Raw genomic sequence first — 23,986 nt, 5'->3', positions numbered from 1 at the left:
TTAATGTTGGATTACATACATATCCGATTATAATTTTATGTAAAAAAATAACTAAATATAAAAGGTTTTCGTCATCCTTACTCGTAAACTGAAAATACCTGAAACATGACAAAAATATATTGGTACATTTTTATAAATAACAAAATATTGTGAGAGGAAAATCATCGTCTATTTCATGAATTTAAGGCGGTACTTGTAATGTTTTCTTTAATCTAAGAGAGAATTTTACATAGGTTTATGAAACTACATGCAGCATTAACAATTTGTCAATCATATTTTGTACATTTCAAAATCACAGTGTTTCATTTGCTACTAACAGAATAAGTAGTTCATATGCAGAGCTATCTTGCATACCATTTTGTCATCTTTGGGCATTTAACGTCTAAGCAACCGTTCTGATTCCACGCTTCTTTCTGGTCTTCCCCTCCCGTACAGGTGACTCTGACAGCTTCAGATTCCTCAGTTCTGTAAGGAGGTCTCCTAGAGTTGATTTAACAGACATTCCATTTTCCTTGAGTGTTCTTTCCAGATATTTCGAGGGTTTGGTTTTTCCCGTGTTAGATCTGCGCTGAGCTGTTACAAATAAAATATGAAAAAACGTGTTTGAAAATTTCGAACTATCCAATTTTTACCAATATTTAAATAATCGCATTTATAACTATTAAAACATACTGCTGCAATTTGAAAAAAAAATTAAAAAATCTATTTGATCGCAAGTCTACAAACTAATGTGTTTGGATTCGCATTTGTCATAGTCTCGTTTACTGTTTTAAATAAAAATTCTTATTTATTATTCTTCATTGTATCATAGAAAAGAGTGGAAAGGATTATTTTTTCAGACTTTTTGGAACGTTAAACTGATTTTACCAAAAGCATTTTCAATATCCTGAATGGTGAAGGAAATTGTGAATACAACACTCATTAATAAAGACGATTATACTATTTGGATTTTTTCTCTATCGTTACATGGACGTTTATTTGAATTGTCCTCCCGTTTTCCTGGGACAATATGCCAATATACAATTCTTTTTCTCACAATTTCTCTTTCTATAAAAGAAGTACCCGAGAGATATGTAGAAGACATCGTATTTAGGTTTTCGTCTGCCTGTTTTTGTATACTTATATAACTTGTATAACAAACTTTATTTATTTTACAAAAAAATGTGAAGCAAGTTTCTCCAACTTATATTAATTACTCTTGTTGGCTCGGAAGGAACTGGAGTACCATGTTTTATACTGACAGAAAAAGTACAAGGAAAATAAGACTAGTTGCTCTGGAAAAGTAACCGTTTGTAGCTTGTAAAAGTTTGTTATCGCTATTTATTGACAGCTACTAGAAGAAAAGTTCTAAAACTAAACCTATATGTTTCCAATGGGTCAATTGATCAGTGAATAAATTTGTAAATTGGCAAACATATATGATATCGACTGAAGGTAGTTAATAGTTAGTTCTCCACGGTCTCAAATTATGAACTGATTTTGATTGTTAAAAGTTCTTATCACTATTTCGTAAGAAATACTGTAAGTATTCTTCAAATTGATGTGTATGCGTCCAATAACCTAGTTTGTCTAATTAAATTTTGCGAATATTCAGTGGCCGTAAATATATTGGTTGTTTTATAGTGTATCGGTAATATAACAATCTTAGGGATAATCTTCAGTTAATCGGGGTCCGAATCCCTAAACCTTTATTAAAATAATGAAGATCACGTGTTTTCCCGTAGAAGTACTTATGTCTTGATAAGTCAGACCCTAGCGCGATACCCTCCGTGTAAACAGGAGTAATACTTTATAAGCTTTTATTGTTGTTTGATTACTTTCACCTGATGATACTTACGACATCCTTCCTCATCGCTGTTATCAACACAGTCTACAACATCGTCACATCTAAATGCTTCATTGATACACTGCCCGTTTTTACATTTAAAATGAATGGCTGCATTACACGCAGTTCCTGTCGGTAAAAACACGTACTTGTAAAATTAGAATCTCATCGAATTTCAACGTTATCTGTACTTAAAGGTAAACATGTATCAATGATTTCATGAGATATAAACATTTACTGACGATTCTATGATTACTTTACTAATTCTAAACAGTTTATTTTAACCATTTTCGGTAATAATAGATATTACAGGTTTTGGTGGATTAAAAAGATACTTAACTCTTAAGCTTGTTATATCCGTAATTCAAATCAATTCAACCATAGGCAGTATTATTGAAACAATATAACTTGACTTTTGACAAAACTTATAAAACAGATTGTTTATTTATTCGCCATTGATCCCACACTAATGTCAAAATACAGCTAGACTCAGTACAAACACATATCCTACCGCAGTTATACTCGTCACTTTTATCTGTACAGTCCTCTATTTGATCACAGCGATAGTCGGCAGGAATACATTTCTCGCCATTAGAACACTTAAACTGTGAGGATGTGCAGGTCACTGAATACAAAATATCACATAGCGATAATACCACTACTTTAAAACGTTAGATTTCAATCCACACGACGTTATTGATCTGAAAACATTTATAGTTTGTCATCATTTAAATAATAAATTACTTATTAATAAATTATTAACATATACACCTTGAAATTGAAGCTCGATAATTAAAACATTTATTTTCAATATTGTCCAGACATCGAAAACAAATATCTGTTCTTGAAAATGTGGGTACTATCTTAATATTATTCAGACTTACCTGTTTCGGCGCATGTCTTGCCTGTAAATCCATTGGCACATTTACAAGTAAACGTGAACTTTTCACTTTGGCACTGTCCACCATTTTGACACGGTTTTGATAGACAATGATCGGCTGAAATATAGCATAAAATGGAATTTAATATTTAATTAAGTTATTATGTAATGATAAATAAGATCTCCTGTCCCTGTGAATTAAACAAACATAATTTCTTTACGTCCCATAATAGACTATGACATACCATTTCAATCTTTTTGTTAATATACCCATTTAAGATTTTTAGCATTTGTCTTTTACCTTTTGGTTAGTTTAATGTTATTTCCTTTTGGATCGTTACGTGTTTTACCGTTGATGGCCCTAATGACCTTTACTGTGTTGACGGGCCGTTAAGAATGCAATGATTATAATAATAATAACTTCACAAGATGTGACGTATGTTCTTTATGTAAGTCAATCTGATTGAAATGCAGAATGTTGATCTCTTTTCTCGCGTTCAAATGGAGAGTAACGTGTCAAGAATAAAGATCTGCATTTTTACTGACGACATGACTAGTTTCAGATAAAATAATCAGACCATTCGTCTTGTGCGAAATATAGAGGGTTAAAAGGTTATTATAACTTTAATCCTTATGTGATGTCATCAGACCTTACGCGAAGAGCGAACGATTATTGGGATCAGTATTTTGATCATATCAATTATGACGAAATTTTTGAACGGTTGTTAAAAAATCTGTGTCGTTGTTAATTGATAGTTGAGTTGCAGCGTTGATTTTTTTAAATCGACGTTTAAGGAGGTGACAGTCGGGTTACAAAAACAAACGTGACGTGTATAACTATGATTGAAGATCGTTAAGGGAGCGTCTCATCAGACGTGTAAACCGAATGTTTTTCCATGAAGCGACCAAATGTTTGGCCCTTCATTTATGTTTTGTCTTTTTCATGCGTCCCTCAAGAAAGTTCAAAACGAATGAAGTGATGACCAAACTAACATCACTATGTTATTTCCTTATATGGATTTTTCCTTATCCGTCTCAAATAACACACGAGAGTGGTGTCGTGTCATAAGAACGACAGACACCTGTTTTAAACATTCTGTCGCACAACATTTAGATTTCTGTCTTGTACGCTTCTTACAACAATCAAAATTGGTTGCATTCTCGCTATCTTAACAAACCTGTTCCGGGATAAGACGATATGAAGCAAATTGAACGTATTATTATCTGCTTTAGTTAAACAGCAATATTGCTTCAATATTTATCCACGAATTAAACAAAATACTTCTGATATTAACATCAAAATCATGTGCTCCACAACTCGACGTCATGAGTCTTCAGCGGTGTGCATGTCAACAGAATTTCCCTTTAATATGGAACATTCAGAAGAAACATTCTGGTCTAGGTCTGGTGACCTCTTATTGTTGATGGTTTAAGAGAAATTGTCTTAGAAAAACTAACCTTTCGAGTTTTTCCATTAACACAGAATTTTAATTTACTACTTTATATATTTAGTTCGATTTTGGTCTGCTGTTTATTGGCGTTTAATTTTATTGCAAGAAAGCTTGATTGATAGTTATGTAAACCTTTTTTTTCAAGAACTTACTGCATCCTTTCTCATCTGATTTATCATTGCAGTGGGTGACACGCCAATCACAACGGAACTCCTCAGCTATACATTGTCCATCAGCGCACTTCCATTGACCACTTTTACATGAAGTATCTGAAAGCCATATTTATCATTTGCTATCATGTATATGCCGCATAGGATAATGGAATGAAAACAGGATATGTGTCTTTATTTTAATATGGATCGATTATTCAGTTCTTAGTTTAACCAACGCCAATAAATCAAAGCAACATAAAATGGCATGCGATATAAAGTAGTTTGATAATTGTGTTGCATTAATTATCGAATATCGTAAACATACAAACAAAAATGTTGAAGAAGAAATCGAATATTTATACTATAATTCAGCTTATACGAACTTCTGTTAATTATCTTATGCATCATAATTAAAATATCTTGAAGCAACCATATCACTTCACAGTAAAATCAAAATTATTTCAAAACATATATCGTTTTAATTTGAATTTCATTTTTGATTTAAGTACAAACTCGTATAACAGATAACACATCAAACGTCAAAGCAGCAAAATTCGTTTAAAGCACCAAGTAACAGTTTTGGAAAAGAATGAAATAAAAATAACGGCTAGTGTGACTTTGTATTTTGATCATATGCGACAAGTATCAACAGATACGAGGATAAGTCGAGAGAGATAATAATCGTATACACATATACATCAATATGATACAAATTTACATTTAAAAATTCAGTAATCGGCACTTCTGTGTCGTCATTTTTATAAGCTTAATGTTATAAGGAAACGTCATCGCGAAAATCATTAAGGAAGCAGTTTTGAGTCGAACCCTGAAAGCCACGGTGCTTCGATAAAAGCATCAAGTAAGGTACTATTTATAAGATAATTTTACATTTACATTATTTTGCATTTTAGGATGAGTGTATATGTTGGAAATATGCCATACACCTAAGTTAGAAACAGTCACTAATTTTTGACATCTAGACGATGAAGATAAATAACAAATTAATTATTCCTCGATGATTTCCCGTAAATCTTATGCATTGCATCGATTGAATTTTTTCTTAATCGGTATGAAATCACTTACCAATTGTTTCGCAGTTTGTACCCTTGTATCCATCCACACACACACAAGTATACGCGGATGATTCCGTGGCTTTGTTCAGACACTGACCATTGTTCTGACATGGTTTAGCATCACATGGTTTAACTGTCAAATGAAATAAATTTCTAATGAACTGTTATTGTACGATTTCTTTTGAAAATAAATATTATTGAAGCGGCATCAAAATACCTTTAACAGCAAACTTTATACATTTATAGATGTGCAAAACACAAACAGGGATTTCTATGATTTTCATTTGCAAATAAAGTGTATTTGATTTTTTAATTCCATCTAGGTAAAAGAAGATACTACTGCTATTACGAAAATATCATTAGTTAATATTTATTAGCAAATATTGATTATTTATTTTATGGTTCAGTAATATCTGTTACAATGAAAGTTTTATCATTTTGTTCTTCAAGCACTAAACAAAATAAATTATTGACTGGGTAATATTTCTGATACTTTATATATATATATAAATATATTAATATATACCCTGTTTAATACACCAGATTATGATTATTCAAGCGCTTCGGATATATATCAACTATGTACAATCAAAACGTTGCGCCGTCAAATATCTTATAATAGATCATCGAAATAGATTCGAATATTTTCCCGTGTGATTTCTAAATATTCTTACCTACAGTCTGACATATTGATCCACCGAAACCAGATTTGCATTGGCACTTGAAAGAGGCACCAGAACCCGTGCAGACACCACCATTTTGGCAGGGTTTATTGGCACATACACTAGCTGTAAAAATGAAGTCGTATTTTGTAACCAAAAGTATAAATCAATATATATAGATATATGTTATATATATATACATGTATATACAAACAGTATCGTATAGGTATTTGTATTGTTTATGTTTTGATGTAATATTGTTTTCTTTTTTCACATATTGAAACGCCTTTACGTCAGCAATCATACACAAATGAAAAAGAAAGAAAAAAACAATGTCGTCATTTGAACACTATATCAATATATTGAATTGATATATATAATCTTGAAACACATACCTCCTTCTCCGGTACATGTCTTTGATATGATTATATTGTCTATGGCAAGCATTGTGTCCCCAATTGTTCCCGCAAAAACTACCTGCAATTGCAAATTTTTATCATATACATATAGAAAAAACTTGATTTGACGAGATGCGAGTAAATTATAAATAAAAATGATTTTTGACAAAGAAGAAAGACGTTACATTTTGCACTAGCGCTTTCACTGTATTAGATCTTCAGGTGCATAGTAACTGTACATAATGGTGTGTCCCGTCACAACATGTTATCTGTTGATGACGTCATAATATAAAAGGGGCATAATTATATTTTGCAAACTTTACAATGCGGTTAAACATTAATATTCAAGTCTGGTTGTAAAGTTTGCAAAATATAATTATGCCCCTTTTATATTATGACGTCATCAACAGATAACATGTTGTGACGCCACACCATTATGTACAGTTACTATGCACCTGAAGATCTACTACAGTGAAAGCGCTAGTGCAAAATGTAACGTCTTTCTCCTTTTGTCAAAAATCATTTATATATATATTATTTTTATTATTATTGTATTTTCTTCGCTAATTGTTTTAAAAGAATTCATTCTTTAACATTATTCGCACAAATTAGGGACTGATAATTTGCCTCATTTTAGGCGAAACCATTGGCTATTTACAATCTTGCTTAAAACGGGGAAGTTAATGAAAACAAAGATTTTTCACAAAGGCAGTCTAATCCATGTGTATATCTCACCTGCTTTCCCTGTAGGTTCGAAATTGGTATTTTGAATTCTTGCCAGTTGTTTGATTTAGTTTCCACTAACGATGTAAGTTTATTCTCAACACTGCCAGAGAGAGTGTACACATCAAGTATGGACTGCTGAATTCCTTCCCTTGCTTTCTCTACTATGGCGGTAAATTGTAAACATCGAGCACCGGCTAGAAATTCAAAGGAATCAAAACATGTAAAACAAGCAAAATGGAGGACGAATGTTTTCATACAGCCAGCGTTAAACACAATGTATCATTGCCTTGTATTCACATTCATAACATTATAACAGCAGAGTGTATAAGTACTAGTGATCACAAAGAGACCAATACATCCATGTGTCTTAGAAGTCATTTTTACACTTTTATACAAACTTAGAACTAAGATCTAACGCTTTTATCGGAGAAAGTTTTCTCGCTTATTATTCAAAGCATTCTTCTAAGCGGCGGTATAAAAAGAAACGTACTATCAAATGATAGTTTAGTTTGCAATATGGCCACGCTTCCATAGGTCCGTCCAATAACTCTTGCGAACACAGACCCCTCTTTTGCGTATACTTGTTCTTCACCAACCGCACCTTTCTGTGTAAAAATACGGTTATCCAAAAGCATTTATGTGATATAAACAAAACGGAAGACGAAAGACAGAATGGCAAGATATAAAAATGCATATACGTCGCAAGAATCTGGAAGAAAAATAGAAGATCCAGATTTTCTGACTATATCCGCGCTTAATTTTGTTGTAGAATCAGATTTCTTTCCAGACACTTACAAGAAAAAGTCAATTTTGTAAGATTTTCTGAGCTATATTGGCTCTTTATTTTATTGAAGAATTTAACATATGTTCAAAGTGCCATACTCATTTCCTTGAGTGTAAAGCTCTCAATTTTACACGCGATCTTTATCATAATTATGGTTCTTGTTTGTTTTTTTATACACTTTTTTATATTTTTTAAATAGACCACATATATTTGCAAATGAAACACTATAATACTGTTCTTTCTGGTCGATCTTACCCCCTGTTCAAACCACCTCGCATTTGTTATAGACTTGTCATTCTTCATACAACACTTCCCTCCAATGTCCGTTTCAAAATTGCAAGTCACAACCGCATCCGCTGTAAATAGTAGAGAATGAATGTATCTCTTTTCAATAGCAAATGAATGAAGTGATGACTACTTTTTCCACGAGATACTTTACTCATAGACAGATATCAATGTATTTTTGCACAATGCAAAAGTTGGATAATAAACAAAACAACACAAACTCATTGTAATAATTTTTACCTGTAACTTTGTCACAATTTTTTCCAGAGAAACCAGATTGACAGGTACATTTATAGTCAGCATTATCCAAGTCTGTGCACGCAATGTAATTCTTACATGCATTCAGCGTACATCCTGTGAAATAATAGTTTCACAATATGAATATTACACTTGTTTCCAAGTCAAAATTGATAATTCCGAAGACAAACTTCAGGAGAAAGTCAGAATTTTACCAACAAATCGAAGTGCTGCCTTATATATACTTAATACGTTTTTGTCATCGCACAAGCAGGCTATGGACATTGAAGACCTTGATGTTATGTCAGATGGTATAACGGTTTGTTTATTGTATCAAATTCAAAATAAACCTTAATCAATCTAATGGAAAACATGTATTTAAGTCGGAGGAAGTTGATGTACAAGGAATGTTCATAAATGGAGTGATGCTAAAGACAAAAACCAAGAAAACCCGCGAAAGTTCAATACAAAACTTGTATAAACAAAAGCCAAAACAAACCTAGGCTCAACCTATCACTAATAATTGTCTTCAACGAATATTTTAATCATGTTAGTTCTCCATGTAAAATGTGATGACAAACACCAAGCTAAAATAAATTTTAAAATAATTATCAATTACCCAGCAACAAATACAACTTATACTTACCAGATTGATAAGCAGAAACCTTAAGTTTAAAGCCCTTTTTCCCAGTGTTTGAGGCTGCAGTTTTGCTACTGCTAAACTTTAATAGGAACATGTTGGTTTCATCAGATACAGTCTTAAGGTAAGTCTTAGGAGATGTGATTTTATTACACAGACTGAAAATTCAAACAAATATTAAGTGATGTATTCGTTTGCTAAAATCATGATTCATTTTGAAATGATGACTGAACATAACATAAGTATATCATTTTAGGAATGGTCACTAGACTGCACCAAACCGACTTGGGTATTCGGAAGAGAAAACGATGAAATGAAAAAAAAAAGGATGAAAAGAAAAGAAGTCTTAAACTTACTTAACACCAGGCTGTCCTACAAGGGAATACCGCATGGACAGGAAATGTGGACATGTTGTCTCTGAAGCAACAATGTCAAGTTCTTCAAGCTCTACCTTTATTCTTGCGTTTGTACCTGTTCCCTGTGAATGAAAATCACCTTAAGTGAATGGAGATGTAATTTTTTGACGACACATTGGCAACGAATGAGGTTTGAATATAGTACGTTTCAGTATTAAGTAGAATAGTTCTTACTTTAACAAACCAGATACATTCCTTGCCAGTGGAGTAGGTTCCTGAGTCATAACCAGGTGCCTTGAAAGTTTTAGATTGTCCATTAGCTAACGATATGATCTCTCCACAGTCTGCATCTATCAAAATAATGATATCAATATATATCAGTAAAATATATCATGTCCACCATACTTAATGCATCCGTTAACGATCGCTAAATAAGCATTGAACTTAGCTTTATCTGTTACGTCATCCAGATGTAACGTAAAACACCAGTTCGCTCTGGTTGTGTCAACACTCTTACTTAGTACGTAATGAAGTGGGTGGGGATGTGGGATTAGGGAGGAGAAATAATGTGTTCTAGTGACAAAAACGAAATCAATTCGAGCTTTGTAGGTCCAGAAACAACAACTGAGATAATCAAGAAATATAATCAGATTACGTGAATTTACAAGATAGAAAAGAAACCATATTGGTTTACAGAAAATAAAAACTTATATCTGGATCATATCATTTGTGAATTATTCCGATAGGAAATCAGTATTACGAAATTCAATGTTGAATTTTCAATATTTGTTACAGGCGTTTAACAAAGATAATATTGATAAGTAATGTTTCAGATAATATATCAGTGGCGAACGACCAGTTCTTTTAAGAGGTAAGTGAGGCCTATTTCAGAAACGGAAGTTGAAAACAATACGAATGGGGATTATCATCACAGTATAAGTGTTGAACGGCGAAGATAGAGAGTTAGGGGAGGTAATCCACATAGAACTTGTTTTCTGTTATTAATGTATGGTACCAATGCTGATGATCTAGATTACATATAAAAGGTAATTTAGATATATTTCAGAATTTAATATTACAAACATTTAGCTGGTGTAGGTTACATGACAAGGAAATATTAGTCATGCATTATTTAGATCACGTATTGGTTGTACATTGATCTGACTGCTAATGGAAATTTATACCGCGAACAGCTATGAACTAATTTGATTATATTCCTACTGATAGATCATCTCTCACTAAAATAAACTAGAATATACTTACCGCCTTCTCTCTCATTACATGATGTTCCTTTCAAGCCATCGGGACAACGACATGAACATTCCTTCGAAGCCTTGACGGTTTTGCGTGCGAATCCCCCGTTATCACATGTTGTAGTCCCACATGTTCCTTCAGAAATGAAGAAGGGAGAGAAATATTTTTAAAATTTCAATTATTGCAGACATTTTAATGATGTGATGACTTAATATCTTGCATATTTGGTGGCCTTACTGATAGATGAATGATACAGTAAAATTAACTTTACAGAAATACAAATAATACGTATACAAGAATTAACAAGAAAATATCAACATGTCAACATAATCGGAATGCAGACTCTTATTCAATAAATGTAGTGCGAAATATCAACAAAAGAAAGATTCCCACGGAGACTCCTGAAAACAAGGATAATTAATCCAGGGGTAAGCGTCTTCTGCTTAAGCGAGAACACCCGCCATGTAAACTTTGGTCAATCCAAGTAAGTAATGTCACGTTCTCAATTAGAAAAAAAGGTATTCAACAACGGAACCAGCATACGAATTAAACAGTGTCAAACACATCCACATTAGAGCATATTTGGTAACAGATTTTTAATTGCTTTCAGTTTAGACCACAGTATTGTTGTCTAGTATCAGATTTTAACATGACTAAAGAAATGCGTTATTATTATCACTTTCGTTTTATTTTTTACTTATATTTTTTGTTTTCCCGAATTCTTAATTAAGAATGCTATTCACTACTAAATCGTACGTTGGTCAATTTAAATGATATGACTAACCGTCACATTTGTATGCTTTGACTATCTCCTTTACGTCATAGTGGCTGAGTGTCTTAGCAGCACTGGTCAGAAACTCAAGACGGGCGTCAGCTATTTTCATTTCATTCTGGAGAAGAAATAAACGCATGCTTTATAGATCTATACACCAAATTGTCTGTATGTAATATGAATAACACTAAGAATATGCAGTTTACTGATTCGATGACATAAATTCATGGATTCGAGAAATAAGTGTGAAATAAATTGTGTTTCGGTAGTAATTAACGGGTAGCATGTTGTTGTTAACATACTTGTTTATATAAAGACTAAGTTGTGTCAACTTCCTATCAGTAAAACCATGTTATTCTGACGTGTTTTCAACAGCCGCGGTTTCTTATGACGTAATATAATAGTGACATTTCAACTTGGTGTGTTTTTACATAAACACGCTAATGAGCCGCGGACTGCGGAGCAACATTAACCCCATTACGTGCGAGAACAATTTATGCACGATATTAAAATAATGTACAAAATCTGCTACAGCACACCTATGTGTGTGAGGATCTTTTTATTGTAGCTCAAAGATTAAAAAAAAAACATGAATAAGTTTGGGATAGGGTTTATATATGTTATATAGGTAAGACTACGGCCTCAAAATATAAGTATAGCTCCTTATCGGTCCGTGTATCAATAACTGAGACACATGTTTTGTATACAAAGTGCCACACGTGTCCTGTAATAGTGCACGGACACTCACTGTATATGCCTTGTATATGTAAACATTAAATTGACGTCTCTGCAATCAATTATATAAAACCTTACATCGTAAAATATCTTATTCTTGTTTAGGTTACACCGGAGATTAGCGGACACCCATATACCCATATACAAATGCATTTTTATTATCCAGGCACATAAATCATCACCACTCTCTCAATTGTGAGTTTGAGAGGCTACTCAACGGAGGGTCCAGTTGTCTTTCTAAATGATTATCTATCGTTTTTCGTTGCATTTTTAATTAGTAATTTAATTTAAATCTTCACCAAATGACAAAATATGTGCGATACTGATACTATTGCAAAGTTCTGCACTAGATACTATATCATGCGTACGTGCGGACGACATAATATATGTAATTATTTATTAATTTTTGCACAATCCTTACAATAATAAAACAATATAAACTTTACCCCAAGTGAATACTGCAGCGTAGAGAAGTAATCATACGGTGAAACACGGTCATCAGTAAGCTCCTTGCCGTAGTTGACATAGTTATCTTTCGCTATATTTTTCCACAGTATCGTTATGTATTTCGCTCGGTCACTTCTCGATTGCTCATGTTGTTGTCCCAAGGCGTGCATGACTTCGTGAATGATAGTATCCGGCTTAATTTAGAGAATACAAAATGACTAGGAAATATATTTCAAATTATTCAACTTCTTATATCTTATAAGGTAAAGACCACAAAAATACAACACATTTTTACCAGAATATTGATACGTTGAAGAAATATGAAGTTGTTTTTTCTGTTACTTGTATAGTATATATACATGACGAGCATGTTCTATAAACAGGAAAGGAAACACCGTAAAGGAGAGTAAAATATCGGTGTGAATAAAAAAGTTATAACGGTATTTACGGATTTAATAGAATAAGATATTTAATAGATTAAGATAAATATATATATCCGAGAAATTTTTATGGCGTTCTGTTTGTAATTAGTAATTTTATAGTTTTATAACGGATATTACTTTAAGTGTATACTTACAGTAGCACAACCGGGTTCTTCAATTGCTACTATCTGTTGATTTCCAGTTTTCCCAACATATGACGCACACCTTTGAAAAACATTGATGAAAGGAAAACACTTCAACTCAAAATATTGTTGTTTATAACAAATAGAGCCGTTTTTTTTTAGCTTTGTTTTCTTATCTCTTAGGTCTAATGTAATGTAAACACATTTATAATCACTGAGGAGTATATGTAATGTTGTATAAGCACAGAAAGATGAATGATTATATACTTACCCTTGATAAAAAAAACTTAAGCAGAAAAATTATAGGACAAATGGAAATATTGTATTTGGGTTATGTTTCAAACTTAGTATTAACACCATGACTATCGAAATTGACAAAACTCGCATGTACCTGGCTGTCTTTCTATCACGTCAGTTACACTGAGAATATCTATTTCGATAAAAGATTGATGTTCCTTTAACACTATGACTCTTTGTTGATGAACATGTACCGTTTGCTTTGTTTCCAATATTAATCTTTGAACTATTAGATTCGGTTACCCATTTCATTTTTACACGGATATCCACAATGTTTGATATAACAGGTGCTACTTTTGATGTCTGTGGTATTCGTTCCGAATGTCTCAATTCTCACTACTAGCACTTATTATTTAAAACGTCAAGCTGTGTGCATTTACCCTCTTTTATTGATAGGAAAGAATTATAACTATTGCAACTTTTAAACAAATGCCCGACATTTATTTTATCACGACTTTACTCCGTTACTGATTTTGTATCCAATGCAAACCTTAATCGTCTTCAATATATCTTCATCTTTCATCTGGTACACAAACAACACCACTTTTCCCGAAATACCTGTGTCGGGTCCATCCTATACCAGTCGTGCAAGGATTGATATTACGACCGAGGAGACCTGTGATGCTACTACACAGACATTTGATGCAGGTACACAGACTGACATGGCGTGCGACAATCTTTCTGGCCTTCGGTCTGCTGCATCAAAGCCTTCTTCAACACAGTCATCGCGAACACCACCATCACCATCAAAACAGAATCAGAAACCCAAATCTCCATCAAAACCTGCTCCCCGTACAGACAAAGTTCAAAATCAGCCAAAGCAAATTCAAATTTCTTCAGATAGAAAGAAAAAAGGTCTGACGACCCAATTCACACTTTCAACAAATTCTGCTCTCTGGAGGATATTGAGTACCAGGTAGCTACGTCCAGGTCCTCCAAGATCTCTATTGAAGCTGTCAAACTACTTAGGTTGAATAAATAGTCTAGCTATTATCAATGGTCCCCCACTTTTTTTGTTACAATGGATACAATAATTCAATGGAATTGTAGAGGCTTCGATCCAATATTGATGAAATTCTTCGGCTGTTTCAAGAACATAACCCTAGTGAAATCTGTCTCTAAGAAACACTTACCAGAGACGAGACATATATCAATTTAACAAAATGTTTGTTGTTAAATTGCTTCGGTCCCGTTGACAACAAAGCAACCGGTGGAGTTGCTATCCTGGTCGACAACCAAATTCCTCACAGAAACATACCATTATATACAGACCTCAAGGCGACTGCTGTTAGTGTTACGCTCCATAGAACGCTAACAGTATGCTCCATCTATCTCCCTCCAAACTCTGATTTTACGAACAGCCAACTAGACGAACTCCTATCGCAACTGCCTTCCCATTTCATACATTGGGGTGACTTTAATGGTCATAATAACGTTTGTGGTTCACCCGACACTAATGACAGAGGAACAAAAATTGAAAAAATCATATTGGAAAATAACCTTTGTCTTTACAATAATAAACTACAAACTATTGGCATCCCTCTTCCGGAACATTCTCCGGAATTGTGGATCCACAGAGAGCGATCATGTACCCCATTGGAAATTATATAAAGCAGATTGGAGTAAAATCCCTTTTTGAAACTGCTGAGATTTATAAAATTCTACATTACCTGAAAGATGTTGGTCTGTATAATAGACTATGACGTTCTATTTTAATCTTTTGTGTTAACATACCCATCTAAGAATTTTAACATTTGTCTTTTACCTTTCTGTTTGTTTAATGTTATTACCTTTAGGATCGCTGTGTGTTTTACCGGTTGATGGCCCTAATGACCTTTAATATGTCGACGGGCCGTTAAGAATGTTATAATAATAATAACTTATACTGCTATCAAGCTAAGGTATCGTAACATAGACAAAATAGCATGGCATTCGATCAAATTAAATCGATAACCAGCAGCAATGTGAACCTATAACCAAATACTTATATACATACTTGGCTTGGCCAAAATAAAAAAGGAAATATTCTTCGCAAAGTTTCAACCAAACCAATTCATAAGACTGCTGAACTAATAATAACGAATTTTCCATTAAAATATTACAAACATACCTTCAATAGAATAATATCTTGACCTTTGACCGACAATATTTTTAATGTCTTAATATGTATTCAATGCATTGTGATAACAAATGATGTGAATGACAAAGAGAACGAAAATTTATCGACGTCATTAAACAACTCCACAACATTGAATAATTCTAAAGACAATTAAGTAGAAACCAGTTTCTGCATGTGTGTGTATTATTACAGGATACCTAGTTAATAAAACGTATTTTATTCAGAAATAATATTCAAATAAAAGCATGCCCATATTTGTTAAACTTACGAAACCTAGATACACTAATGTAAACCACTTTACGGTTCATAAACAACCAGCACATTCCATTTCAGTGAATATATATCGCAGGCAAGATTTTGATACCTGGTGTTTGATGAGAATCGGAAATAATGGCCAATAAATCGATACTGTTAAAAGCACTCACATGGGATATTTCTTTCATTTGTCATCAGTTGTGTTAAATTGTCCTTAACATCACTGACGAGTCCTAAAAGGACAACACAACATGATGAAATATGTTAAAAATTCAATATTTCTGACCGATACTCACCCAGACTCTTTGCCGTCGAAAGTGAGGTAGTCAACTGCACCGGTACTACCTCTCTCGGTCAACTCCACACATGTCTCCTTACCAATGATTTCCACAGCTTTTTTAATGGCATCCTTGCTTCTCTGTTCGTCTTTTAACATATCACAAGCACATATGATATCACATCCAGGTTAACAGATATCATATCACGTGATAAATCATTATCCCCGTAATGAGACCTCCGTTTTCATTAAGCTCATTTGATTCTTAAAATAACCAGGACTATAAATAGCGGTTTAATTACAGAGATATTCAGTATTGTTAATCTCGTTTGGTTTTTAAAATAACCAGGATAATAAATTGCAGTTTGCAGAGATATTTCATATTGTTTCAATGATAATCAAGAGTTATGTGTAACGATTTTGTTGAATGAATGGTAAGAACAGTATTTAATTTTCAAATGAACGATCTTTGCCGATTTTAAAAATATTATCTTCTGTAAAACTATTCTATCTATATATCGCATGGTACGGGAATGCCATACTGTGATGTAGAGTAACCAATTGTCGATACCCGTTTTCACTTTTCAAATGAAAAATGATCTCTCTCCTGTTGATCATTTAATTCTAAGAAGTCTCGTTCGTCAGAAAACAAGATCGTTCACTAAATATACCTGCAATGGTTTAATGTAAACAAGCCAATAGAGAGAAATACTAACTGAAGTTACGTGCAGTGTATGGAACCTTTGCGTTTGGCCAGAGCTGAACACCTCCACTTGTGTCAAAGTTTCTTTTCGTCTGAAAGAATGAATATCATAGCAAGAGCTTATGAATCAAATGGCTGTGTAAGTAGCAGTTAACCAGTCTCTTCTATTTTCACGCCTGGCTGACGATTTCCTTTTATTCTGTATGTATATACTAAATGAGTGCTTCAATTTTCGTTTGAATTCCATCGTGATTTCATTCTAAATCTCAAGTTCAAGATTCTTTTTATTAGCTGAATTAAGCTATTCTTAATTAATGTATAAAACACACAACGTTATGCGAGGCTTTAGGTTATAGAACTCTTATTGTTTGTCGTCACTGTGACGTCGTCAAAGCAAGTGCTTAATTTTTTAACGATTTTTTCATGACGTCACAACAGATCATTCCGACCAATTTACACACGTTACATACGATAGAGTATAGTGGATGTTGCTTACAAGGTATATTGTTTCATTACAACAAAACGTTACCCCAAATGAATGACGATATCCACTCCCCAGATGTGTATCATGCTCCTGAAACCATTCCTCTTCAAGATTGATGAAATTTGTCAGTGCATCATATCCCTGAAAATTTTACCACGTGATAATCCAGAAAAATGTATCGGTATATTAACAAAATATTAGTTATCCTGAAAATCGGTGAAACGAATGCAATTTATTACTAAAGGGGAGAATTACACGACAATCGTAGAGTACTGAGCGTAGCACATTTCACCTCCTCGACGATACCTGCCATTTTTGTTTATCTTAATTACTACAAAAAACAGAATTGCGTTCTCTAATATATAAATACATAATGCATATCATTATATCGCTTAACATCATATGCATACATATATATTTGTAGAAATATATACTCATCACAAGATCTTAACATAAAGCTTGTATGTGAACAATGGTTTTGCTAAACAAATTGTTTGATGTTGAAACATAATGCTTTATGTCACGTTCCGTTACATGGTGGCCATGTGCACTAAACACTCGGAAATAAGACTCTGGAAAAACATTATAAACCAAACTAAATATACAACACGAACCCATTTAACGGGCAAATATTTTTCTATGATGATAGGAAATGAAAGTAATACAGATTTTTTTCGAAATTTAAAAACTAAAACCCCCTTTTCGCGGTCATCATTTCATTACATGAAGTAATAGAATGTTTATGATTTAACAAAATGACCAGTCGTTTCCCATACGAGATCTTCATTTCAGAAAATAAAACGGCTACATTAAGGATACTTTTTTCTTGAATAGTGAGCAAATACGGGTTGATCTAAGTTCAGTATGGGTCTGTTTTTGAGAACTTCTTGTTTCGAATTATTCGGGTATCCGACATCAATGAATAACAAACAGGACACATTTTCGTTGCGTATTGTTTCTACCTTAATGTACTCGTCTCCATCAAATAGTATTTCGGACGCCTGGTCTTCGTTAAAGGCATCTCGTACTTCGTCACGGAACAACACGTCCTGAAAAATGGTATACAAAAATATCTATACTAAAAGCAGCAAATCTATTTGTTGGAAATCGATATCCCCTTTGTGATAGACACAGAAGGGGACAATACATCGTACCTGTTATATCGAATCAAAATAGCGTCACTAGTAATGTGGATAGAAATTTCTGATAAAACACAATCGTGTACAAATGGTTCTCAATAAGGTTACAGGTATTGTAGGATGATGTTGTCTTTGTTTATTTTTTCTTTACTCTTACGTTTATTTCATTAACTTTTATTTTTTGCTATTTATTGATATTTATCTATTTTATTTTCATTTATTTATTTTTGTATTTTATTTTATCTTTTGTATTTTGCTTATTTATTCTTTCTTATTTATGATTTTTTTCAGATATATATTTGAATTAAGAATATAAAATTTAGAAAACACATACCTTTTCTTACTAATACATATTTTGATATATGATACAAAAGTATTTCTGACATATAGCTTGGATATTTTTTATGTACGATATGAAGCGATAAATCCAGATCGGATATTGTTTACCGCGCGCAGTGCGGTAGTAATTCAGCAGTTACAATACTGCATAGTCATATCACAAGGCGGAACAATATACGCTCGTTTCATGTCTAGGATTTACTCTTGATTTATCATATCGAAATTAAAACAAATATGAAAATGGTAATATTGATTCAAAATAACATCAGGGAAAACAGCTATATATGTTTTGATGATGAATTAATACATTAATTTATCATTTGGAGCATTTAGATATTGTCAAAAATGATGTCATGAGAATCTGATTGCATGCTGTGGTTTTATAGCCTTCCATGTTTAAAGGAAATCGGTTCAAAAGGATATCCTTTATCATTTAAATATTGAAAAAAATAAAGGGCAATTACTCCTTCGAAAAATTAAATAATAGATCTTCGGAGCATGAAAACAAAATTTCATTTTCTTATGGTTTAGAAAACTTAATTTTTTTGAGAATATCTACTAAATTGTGACTTTGACCTCTGGATTTCAACAACTCACATCAAGAGAGGTATCTCCATCAATGTGCCAATCATCCTCCTCTTCATCTTCTGCATAGTCCCGAAGTTCTTTAAGGAGATTTATAAGTTTCTTGGTCCGCTCCGAGTCACTAATATCATTTCCTGTTCAATAACAGTAATTCTCACGATAATCAAGACAACGTTTTAACAGGACGTTGATCGTAAACACGGGGCTTGAAATGCTGACGGTCCTCGGACCAGATATTGTTTGACATAAAAGAAAGCTGCAGGACCTGTAGCACTCTGCATTAACAAGCTTGCCATACCACCTACATATTACTACATATTAACTTGATGTCACGATCGTATTGTCATTCGTTCATATCGTTTTAGTTTTGTTTATAATGTTTAACATCCCATCAACAGAAATTATACTTTAAAGATTCATTTTGTGTCTTGCCTGGTGTGGTAAATACGCCTCTGTGTTTGTACATATTATTACCGTCTCGCAATGAATATATGTTTGCCACCCCCTTTTTTGCGGTCATCATTTCATTTCATGATGTAATACATTTTTTATGATTTAACAAAATGACCAATCGTTTCCCTACATGTGATATTGATTTCAGAAAATAAAACGGTCACGGTCATGATACGTATAAACCGAGTGTCGTTTGGTTTATTACCAAATCAATACTGTAAATATCTGCGAAGAGACTAATTCACTCATTGTTTTTAAAACATGAATGAACTCCTTGATTTGATCAAAAACAAACATTTTTCAACATAGAATTATTGTAAATTTGTATTTTATTTCCAGTCTAATATTTTTTTAATTTTTCCACGATTGAAGATATCTTTGTACAGACTTTGAGGATTTTATTGCGGATAGTAAACAAAATAAATAACTTAAATGTGACCTTGTTCCTTAAAATACATATTTGTAATTTATAGTCATCATTTATCACCAAGTTCGGATTCAATATTTCGCTCGAAGTTGCAAGTTAGAATTGAAAGTGGTACGGGTTTATGCTTTTTAAAATAATAATAAAAAAAATTAATGTTTCCGAATTTCCATTGATGTCCTACCTGGATGTTGTTAATGAGATAGATATTTACATACACAATGTAATATGGATAAGGCGATTCACTCTTTAGAGAAGAAAATATTCGGGTAACGTGATAAGATGGCTGGGAGTTATTTTCTATACAAATCTACAAGAACCTTTAATTATTACGTCAGTCTTCTGACCGTGAGAAAAAAAAGGTTAAAGACGTGTTTGATATGAAATTATTGCCATAACTTGTTCATAGTGAAATAGGTTTATTGTTTCAGATGTTAGGGGTACTTCACACTACTTCTGATAATACTAAATATGTCAAAGTTTAATCTTTATTCGGGTTTTCCTTTTTTCGTTAAAGCAATTACTTAGTTACACTTTATTAATTATAAAATGATCTATTGATAAATATACTTTATATTGTAGCGTTTCAAACATTTCGTGCGCACATTGTGCATAAATCGTCCGCACACACGCTCGATACCGTGTCTAGACCAACTGTGCGATGGGATCGTAGATTTCCGCGGTTTTTGTAACATTGATTGATTAATATAACGGATCGCAAAAAAAAAAAAAAAAAAAAACCGGAGAACTTGTGTAGTTATGATCAAATAGTGGTCATGGGCGTCTTAAATGTTGATTTCTGATTATTAATGTAATTTTTAGATTTTATATGTATCGAAATATGACCGACCTCTGCTTTCATTAGCTTGCTTATTGTGTGGATTCACATCTCAGAGAGTAGCCAGTAGTGTGCCACGGACAACAAAAATTACTTGTACACGTACGGGTTTATATGTGACAGTGCCGGTTACGTATACCAACACTAACACATTTACCGAGTAAATAGTGTTCTTTGATAACAGAAAATAGAAATAATGCAGATATTAATTCTAAATTCAAATCTTTGAAATCTTTTGACTGTATAACATTTTAAATTATTCATTGTCGAGACAAAACCAGATGTCCATTTCATGTTAACGTATACATATATGATAAGTATATATACACTTAAACTGTAACACTTTCTATACAAAACTCGCCTGGTTCCGAGTACAATGGCAAAATTCCTTCGGTTATACAATCGTGTACACATTGTGCACATACCGTGCAACGTTGTTTTATCCCACAAATGTAATTACAACAAACTTTTAAAGCGTGTCGGATTTATACCATTTTGTAGATGTCCTGGTGCAAAAATGATTAAATGTATCAATTAAATTTTCTGAATGTATCAACATAGACTTGGGATCTGATAGTGACCTATTGAAGTCAACTGTGGATGTGATTATATATCACCACGTTTGCAGCTCGTGGTTTTATTATTGTCGGTGTGTTAGAACCGGGTACGGAATTGATATCGAGAGACTTCTGTTGGGTACAGAATAAACGAAAAGACTTCATTGACTCCTAGTACATTAGTTTCATGTCTTAAGGGATGGAGATAACTTTAATCGCCGTGGTAGTATCAAGCACTGTCATTTGCTTTACATTCATGGATGACTTTCTGACATATCAAAACAACATGCTGAGTAGCAAATAATGTTTCTAAAAATCAGAAACATTCCCTTTCACTCTTGCTGCATTTTAAACTTAAATCAATTTTCTAACTAACAAACAGTTCAACAGAAGATAACATCACTTAGTAATTCTAAATATCGATTAACGACAATCTGGTTTAGTTTGTATTGTTTTACGTCATATTAACAGCTATGAGCCTTTACCTACGGCCTTCCGATGTAGGAAAGGTGAGTACATGGGTTACATGTTGTATTTTGGAGGCTACGATATGCTCATGCAAGCCCCTTTGTGCAATTACGGAACTGATGTCAACTTTAAAGTGTTGCCACACTGAAATATACTAACTACTAGGATATCTTCATTAGGAAAATCTGCCTTGTCATATCATACTGAAAACATGTGAACCAGTCGTTACAATTCAATTCAGATAATTGCCAAGATTAAATTATCTGGTATGTCTAGGGAACAGAACAAAAAAACCTTTCTCAAAGGAGCAAACGTTCAAATAAAGGCAAAGGTTGAGGCGGTGTCAGGGAAGACATCAGGAAGGAGAAGGATTTTTAGAAAAAGAGGAAATCTAAATATCTTTTAGATTAATCTCTCTTACGATTATGCAATAGGGAAGCGTTCTTACATCCTAAAAAGGAGGCACCAAAATACTTAAGGCAAACCTAAACTTACATATTATAAGTAGTCTATGGCAGTATCGCGTGGAAGACTGTTTAAAAAACGATATTAAATTAAAGGAACGTTTTGATGGTAGCAGTGGAAACGAAAACAAATATTAACAATAATATTATTTGAATCTAAGATAATTGAAATCGTAACAGAATACTACAAAAAGGATACATGAGAACCACACGAGTTGAAATGAGGGAAATGAGAATATGCATTTTTAGAAGTGTACCGTCTTTTTAGTCTCGTGTCTAAAACAAAGTAATGTTATGTTCCTCAAATGGGACGTTAATTTGTATCATTACAGGCTATAACAATCTCTCATAATATCATTTCTCGGTTGTAAAATTGCGTTCTTATGTTTCATATTGAACTTGCATACAAAAACTGCAACTTTCTGAAGACAGCAGATGCGCACGCAAATGTTTTAGCGTTAAAAGAATATTCCTTCGGAACAATTTGTTTCCTCTAGCATTTCGTTCGCATTAATCTGATATTAACAATATTAACACATTCCTAAACGATATTGCGTTTTTTTAGACGAAAAAAGAGCCAATCTGCTTTGTAAAATGCTTGTGTTACCCCAGAATGATAAATACGTTCACTATCATATATCATATCATGATATTACAGTTGGACAAAATAGCTGTAGGATGCAGAGTAATTCATTATTTCACTCTGCAGCATGTAATTTTAAAGTTGTACTGAAAAATGCTATCAACATGTATCTTTTGTACAGTTTTCAAAATCAGATTTAACTTTCTGATGAAGCATTTCGTTTTTTATGGGGAATATATATATTTTTTTATCAAAACTGTTACTTAAAGTCAGAAATTCCTTTTTTCAAGCAAAGCTTATTGTATAGGAAAGCATTGCGGAATCAAAAATAAATTTCCTATATACTGTCTTTTAATTTTTTACAGAAGTAGGTGTTACAGCAGGGTTAACCTACCTGAACGAGATGTCGAAAAGGTCTTTGTGCCAACCACCAGAGAAAACAGCAGTACGAACAACAGCGAGGAGTGATCCATCCTGATACCGGGGCGAGCACTGATATCTACGCGATCGGGATATCATAGTCTATAATATCTGACCATTAACAATCGGAAGCTGTCGGATCGGCTTCAATGAGCCAGGTGACAATTTAGCTATGGTTTATCAAAATCACTGTAAATTTCACTCCAAAGGTATTTAGGTCATGGAATGTTATAGAACATGTTTTGATATTTGAGATATGAATAACAGTATCATTTCTTGGGAAATTGTTGCTTATTATGAATCAAATGCAAAGCAAGATTGAAACAATAGAGATGATTT

General features: G+C 33.1%; 1 protein-coding gene across 1 annotated transcript; it reads right to left on the bottom strand.

Moving 5' to 3' along the window:
• Positions 1-382: 382 nt before the first annotated feature.
• LOC132547098 (fibropellin-1-like) lies at positions 383-23,700 on the bottom strand. Its single transcript, XM_060210853.1, has 25 exons — positions 23,622-23,700; positions 19,453-19,574; positions 18,340-18,426; positions 17,423-17,518; positions 16,907-16,985; positions 16,210-16,339; positions 13,255-13,324; positions 12,677-12,871; positions 11,508-11,613; positions 10,733-10,858; positions 9,704-9,819; positions 9,470-9,591; positions 9,120-9,271; positions 8,477-8,590; positions 8,207-8,307; positions 7,658-7,772; positions 7,177-7,361; positions 6,439-6,520; positions 6,056-6,169; positions 5,392-5,514; positions 4,309-4,425; positions 2,710-2,823; positions 2,337-2,450; positions 1,838-1,954; positions 383-573 (listed from the first exon to the last, which is right to left on the bottom strand). The coding sequence occupies exons 1-25, from the start codon at positions 23,698-23,700 to the stop codon at positions 383-385; spliced, it is 2,967 nt and encodes a 988-aa protein (XP_060066836.1).
• Between the last annotated feature and the right edge of the window lie 286 nt (positions 23,701-23,986).

The sequence above is a fragment of the Ylistrum balloti genome, unplaced genomic scaffold, assembly GCF_031769215.1.
Source record: "Ylistrum balloti isolate Yb309-2 unplaced genomic scaffold, AGI_CSIRO_Ybal_v1 Utg369934, whole genome shotgun sequence".
Lineage (NCBI taxonomy): Eukaryota > Metazoa > Mollusca > Bivalvia > Pectinida > Pectinidae > Ylistrum > Ylistrum balloti.
Note: the sequence above shows the minus strand (reverse complement) of the source record. Positions and strands in the feature narration are given on the sequence as shown.

Bases quoted from the DNA above. Each gene is read 5' to 3' on its own strand.
- LOC132547098 (XM_060210853.1), bottom strand. From the start codon at position 23,700: ATGGATCACTCCTCGCTGTTGTTCGTACTGCTGTTTTCTCTGGTGGTT. The intron at 19,575-23,621 runs GTAGGTTAACCC...GTTATTGAACAG, and splicing joins CTTTTCGACATCTCGTTCAG to GAAATGATATTAGTGACTCG. The intron at 6,521-7,176 runs GTGAGATATACA...TTGCAATTGCAG, and splicing joins CGAACCTACAGGGAAAGCAG to GTAGTTTTTGCGGGAACAAT.